Source organism: Solanum tuberosum, unplaced genomic scaffold (assembly GCF_000226075.1).
Source record: "Solanum tuberosum cultivar DM 1-3 516 R44 unplaced genomic scaffold, SolTub_3.0 scf00152, whole genome shotgun sequence".
Lineage (NCBI taxonomy): Eukaryota > Viridiplantae > Streptophyta > Magnoliopsida > Solanales > Solanaceae > Solanum > Solanum tuberosum.
In genome coordinates this window covers 537,842-544,728 of record NW_006239078.1, presented here as the reverse complement: position 1 = coordinate 544,728, position 6,887 = coordinate 537,842, and the positions used below count along the sequence as shown (strand labels likewise).

General features: G+C 28.7%; 1 protein-coding gene across 1 annotated transcript; it reads right to left on the bottom strand.

Annotated features, from left to right (window-relative positions):
* Positions 1 to 926: 926 nt before the first annotated feature.
* LOC102584856 (transcription factor bHLH96-like) lies at positions 927 to 2,439 on the bottom strand (the record flags this gene model as incomplete). Its single annotated transcript, XM_015311218.1, has 2 exons — positions 1,955 to 2,439; positions 927 to 1,154 (listed from the first exon to the last, which is right to left on the bottom strand). Coding segments are annotated over exons 1-2 (624 nt in total), but the record flags the coding sequence as incomplete, so codon positions are not given.
* Between the last annotated feature and the right edge of the window lie 4,448 nt (positions 2,440 to 6,887).

Sequence of the window (6,887 nt, the reverse complement as noted above, 5' to 3'; positions counted from 1 at the left end):
GAGGGGACATGTCATCTCAACAAGACATAGCCTCCTCCTTAATCATGGCCACCATTTCATGTACAGCACTTGCTATCTCACTCACTGTATTTAGCTCACAATTTTCTTCCACCTGTCTCATGTAAAAATACAAAATAATTAGACCCCTTTATAAATCCATCGTTTTTGCCAATATAATAATAATAAAAAAAAAAAAAAAAAAAAAATTAACAACGAACACCTTTTATAGTTAATTAATTAAAAAAACAACTAATTATATTTTAAAAACACAGGTTTCTATCTTTTGAAACTCTTTCGGGTTGTTAGTTGATTGGAGTTATGCATGTATTAATTATGGAAAAGTTAGTTATTTATGTATTAATTATTTCATCGTCTTATACATAAAATAACTTATACATGTATTAATTATGCGACTTTCTAAACTTTCAATTAAACATTTACATGAATAACTTATTTTCTATCTACTCACGAAATGTCGTTAAAGTTATAAAAAAATTAATACATGAATAACTTGTGAATTATCCAGCTACCAAACGATCCCCTTAAGTTTTGACTTTTCAGTTTTACCCCGTAATGACATGCATGCTCTTATAGTCATAAAAATGACCTATACAACAAGTCTAAAAAGGGTATTTTCGTATGTAAAGAAGTCTGATACGTCTTTCTTTCTTAAATTTCGTGAAATAATTTTAGAAAATTGAGCATATATACTAACCTTGACACTAAATGTGTATAGTACCATATGATCAGCTGTTGTAACACTAAGGTGAAGTATAGTAAGGCACATTGCTTGTAACCAATTAACAATTTTCAACAATTGTTTTGGTCTTCTTCTTGATAACACCTTAACATTAGCATGACGGTCCACCATGGTCACCTCGATATCGGCGGCCGCCGACCNCCCCCCCCCCCCCCCCCCCCCCCCCCCGCCTCTCCTCCGTCGTTGACCCCTCATTGTTGGTGGCGGCCGTCAACGGGTGATTGTTGTTACCGGTGGAATATTGAGGGAACGTGAAGAATTTAGAGAACGGACTATACTGAATATGTTGTTGGTTTGTTGTTATGACTTGTTTATGTGCTTCCAAAAATTGGAGGAGTTGTTCAAGTTCTTTAACAAAATTAATTGCCCCTCCAACAATTGATGCTTGGTCACCCTGTTTACATTATGATCACAAATAAATTAAAATATAAATAACTATCGATTAAATTATCGTATCAATTATTTATTTAAAATAAATGTTTTACTACTTTATACTTAATTGACTTTAACTACCAACCAGGATGTTTCCTAATCTTTAGGGCAATTTATACGTTTTTAAAAAAAAACTAATAAACATGACCTACCAGTAATTACCAACTCAAATAATACACTTGATTTAATCTAAGAAATTATACAAGAAAATATAGATATATCCTTAATTAATATACTAAAAATGATGCAATAATTAACAATAATAACTATGCATCAGTCTCGATCAAAGTTTTGATGCTGGAAAATGCTTTAAAACAATAGAAATAATAAAAATAGCAACAACAATATTGCACTAGTTGTATGAAAACTCTTTACAATACATAAAGGATTTAAATTATATACAGTAAATTATATATAAAAAAATTACACTATCAATGAATTTTAACCCATAATAACACGTTATGTACTATATAAATTTTATCATGTTATTAATTTATGTTTATTAAAAAATTTATCTAATTTTCCTTGTAAATAACTTAATTGTCTAAATAACTTTCTATAACATCAGCTATATCAGTGTATAACATTTAAACTCAAAGAAAAAAACCCACTATCATGACATATGATGCTATAATAATATGTCTAGAATAATTTCACAGGTGGCGTGTCTATTAAATATAATTTTTTTTTTAAATTGTCAACTTGTCTATTATTAATAAAATGCATGTCGTTACGTTCGTATTAGAAAAAAAAAAAAATTACCCGTTGAGCGTAAGACGGCGGCATTAACGACCGGAGTACAGCGAGGTAATCGTTCATTTGCCGTCGACGATTTCTCTCGACGGCAATGTGAGTCATCCTTTGATTATGTATTTCTTCCTCGTTTTTCGCGCATTTTGTCCGCCGCCTTTTTCTCCGCCCTGAAACCACCGTACTTTCCACCGGAAAATATTTATCCGGTGAAGAATTATTATTGTTATTGTTGTTGTTATCGTCGTCGTTGTAAGTTTGTGGAATTGAAGAATTAGAAGAATCCCAATTATACCCCTCATAGCCAAAATTACCATAATCATGAAAAGTTTCAAGATTGTAAAAATTACAATCTTTGTGGCTATAATTGAAAGGATCTTGTTGGAAAACAACAGTTTCAAGAGCCATTTTTTAAAAATAAATAAATATAGGCTACTATTGAAATTTTTCTTCCTTTTTTTTTCTCTCTTGAAGATTTTGTCTAATTTGTGTAAAGGGTTCATGGGGTTTGGTTCACTTATATAGGATTGAAAAAATGGAAGAAATTAAGTAAGAAAATGCCAAGTTGTATTGTACCAATTAATTAATTTTAGTACTATAAAAAAAAAAAAGGTAAGCTACAGAAACTCTTACACGTGAGAAAAACTAATAGAGGAACATTCGATTATTAGTTCATTAATTAGTAATTAATTAAATACAGGGGCGGAGCTACACCTTAGCATACGTGATCAGATGAACAACCTTCGTTGAATTTTTTTTGCGAGTATACATGTTAAATATTGATATTTCGATATATACTAATTTATGAACAACCTTATCTTACTAAAGAAAGATAATCCAATGGTTGAGGTGGTTCAAAGTCGCCTCAAGGGCTTGGGTTTGAGCCCAGATTAAGGTGTTCTGTTTATTTTCTTTTTTAGTTTCATTTTTTAAGAGAATAAAAATGACGTTTCAATCTTTATAATTTGACCAATAATATTTTGTTTTTTTTACTTAACACCCTTGACGAAAATTTCGACTCCGCCACTGATTAAATATCCTCTTGTTGATGAGGGGAGAGGTGGGGGTGGTGGGATTGGGGGTGGGGTATGCTTGTCTAAACAAGAATAAGTGGAAGCGTTTTGAGCTTCTTATATATATTATAATAAATTGCGTACATTAGTATTTCTTAAAAGGATTTTTTTTTTTTTTGAATTTTACGTAAATATAAAATATTTTGTGTATTGTGTGATTTTTTGTTTCTTATATGAGCTTGTTTGATGGGAAATATTAGAGTGGCTAGTATAGATTTTAGATATATTGAATGACAAAAGAAATAAAATGATATTATATATAAGCTTTGACGATAGCTATAATGACAAATACATTTTTTTAGCCTTTAGGAGTAGTCCTTTGATCGTGTATTGTTGAGTTTGTCGTATATAAATTGTTTTTTTTTTTGGGATAGTATTTTAATTTCTTACATAATATTGAAGAATTTTTATTTAATGAGCTAGTTTTTGAGATTGAGTCGGATTAAATTCATTTCTTTCCATGTTTACTACATACAAATATTATTATATCAATATTATTGAAAATTGTTATGCAATAGCGATATTTTCATGATTACAAACTTTATATTATAATTAAAGAGATTTACTTGTAAATATTTTTTGATAGTATAAAAAATTCCAACAATGCCCTCCACTTACTTCTTTGAAGTCAATAATGCCACTTTTTTCATCACGAAAACTATGTTGGACACATTAGTTATAAGAAATATATGATTTCGAAAGTGATAACAATTAGCAGTTCAGACTCAACTTTTCGCTTTATATTAGTGGATCTATAGATTGAGCCAAAATTCTACAAATTAAAATCACAATATATATAACTTGAATTCTTATTATAAATCTTATCCCCCCCAGAGCTAGCCACCCAATTACACAAACTTTCTTCCCTTATAAGAGAAAAGATGCTGGAGAATATTTTTTTACGTATTTTGATATAGCATTGTTTTGTCTTTATTTGGTTGATAACATTTACTATATCTTATTAGTATGACATGCATAGTGAATCTTTTTATTAGCTTTGACTAGAAAAAGTTATCACAGATTTAATTTGAGTCAGTGTGGATGCTGTCTAGTAGGAGCAAATGAATATATTCATGTGACATACCGTACAAAAAAGAAGAAGTTGTATCTTAGTAAAAGATCTCGAATTTGAATTACGTTGATACAAAATTATATATATATATATATTTGTTATGAAGTTATTTATTTTTAATGTGAGACTTTTCAATATGAAATTGTAATCTAATCGACCCTCGATATGAATATCAGACATCAAATGAGAAATTCAAAATAAAAAAGATAATTGTGTAATAAGCAAGATTTATATAACCTGAAAAATAAGTTATGATAATTATTGATTTATAATATCTAAGATGTTTTATAATCGGTGGAAGGTATAAGTTGAAGATATATATATATATAATATTTAAAGTATTTTGTTATGTATGCATGTGTGTATTTATAGTAGAAGTTCAATCTCCTTGCTTATTTTTGTGTCTATTTTTTAAATTATTTTTTTTATTGAAAATTAATCTATATCCTAAAGTTTAAAAACAAGAAAATAACAAAAAGACAAAACATTTTTCCTCTTTCCAAAGACACTTGGTTTCTGCTTGCAATTACCCCAACATCTGCTTTCTAGGTTGTAGCTTTTTAACTATCAGCCTTTTAGTGTTAAACTCCAATTTCAATGAAACTTTTCATTTCACCTATATATATATAATATAAAAAATAATTATAATAAAAAATAAAAATAAAATATATATAAAATATGTATCTAAAGACCATAGTTATCAGTTAGTCTTACGTATGCGAACAAAGTCTCACGATAGTATAGTGAAAAAGAAATTGAAAAAGTACGTAGCTTGTATAGTGATATTGTCAATGTATAAGGTCTTATGGGAAAGCGGTGAGAGATTGGCTCAAAACATAATATTATATTACATCATATATTAAGAGCATATTTAGATTGTTTTAGTCTAATACATGATAATAGAGTCAATAGTTCGATGAAACGAGTATCATGATGATGGTATGAAGCCGGACTTAGTATCTTTGTTTGTCTATTGACCGATTTGCTATCATTATCCGTAGCTTTGAGTACAAATACCAAGAAGAAATAGATGGGAGTTGGTGGGCATAAATAAGTTTATAATTAGGTGTTATTCATGTGAAATTTAGTTCGAGGAGACTGTCGATGTGCAAATAAAATTTCACATTAGTAATTGAAAAAAATGAAGTCGTATATAGGGTGTGTTTGGTATTTTTGAAAAATATTTCCTTTGGAAAAAAATTCTTTAAAATGAGAAAAATGATTTTCCGATTAAAATAGAAAAAACAAGTTTCGCAAGTGTCATTATGCATTAATTGTCCCTTCAACACAATCTAACCCCATCCCCTCCCCAATAATACTTATTATTTATGTGTCAAATCCAAGAAAATAAATACGAAAGTCACTTATTATTTTATATAACATTTTCCAAAAAAAAAAAACATTTTTTGTGAAATTAAAACATTTGTCTTCCTAATTCACTCAAAGTGAACAATATCACATCATATTACGAGTATGTTTAGTTCTTTTAAGTACTAAACGTCCACTTCCTCCCCACTAATCTAGTTTCTGTCGTGCCTTAATTTAATTTAAAACCACACAACTATATGTTTTAAATTTGTTTAATTATTTACCTTATAGATAATAAACTAATTGAACCTAAAAGTAAACTAAAATGATTAACTGTGTACGTGTGGACCAAATTATAGCACCAATTCCTGTTGATTTGGAGAAGATCAATTATATATTGAAGGACCACACATTAATTACTAAATTAAAAATTTGGTATATATTATTATGATTATGATTATTATTATTATTATTATTATTATTAAATTAGACATTAAGAGGAATATTAGGAGTTTAATTTAAAGCTTATGTCAAAGATTTTGTATCTCTATATCTTAGTCAGTAATTAGACCGTGGACTGTGGACTAATCATACTTTTTGGTTTGGATTATATTACCAAATTAATAGATTTGCAGCTTAGAATATGAGATGAAGAATCCTTTCACAAGTAATAATTAGGAAAATAATTGCTTGGTTTTTTTAAAAATAAATAAAAATAAATAAATGAATGAATGAATAAACCAAAATAATAGTCAATCTTTTAATTAATAATTGTGATAATTGAACATTGATAAAAAAAAATGGAGTTAGTAATTTTTCAAATTATTTATCTCTTTGATGATTGTTCAATTAATATCACAACGTGTACCAAACGGTCCTTAATTGTGGCAAATGTGCAAGAGTATATTTCATATAGCCACAACTTTGGGTCATGTGATTAGGTTTAACTGTTAAGGTATTATAATCTGTTTCGACATAATTTAGGGACATCATAATTTTTTCTCAATTTTATTGCTTTATATTTAATATAAACGATATCCAACCGTTGAATTCTGAACTTGTCGCCTTTTTAATGACCTTCAATCTTCTCTTTTCATTTCAATATAAAATTTACCCTGGCTATATATGACAAGTTCTATAATGAATATTCTTTCGAGCTCAATTATCAATCGTTTATAGGACTTTATGTTTGCCTCTATAAAAGGGACTCAACGTCCTCTGTGAGGTTTGTTCCATTACTATGTTAAGGAAAATATCGACTTACTTGTAATGAATAGTCCAGACACAATTAGCAAGGAGTTCTTCGCTCTTATCGAATCTTTGAACCTTTAAATTTTACCCATTAAACTTTAAGCCTTTAATTCAACTTTCAATAAGCGATTCGACAGTTAAATCCTAAACACAACCCTTTACGACCAAATAACTTTTCCTTTCCATTTTGAGATTTAAAAACAAGCTTCACAAATCATAATGACCCCCTTTCAAATTCACC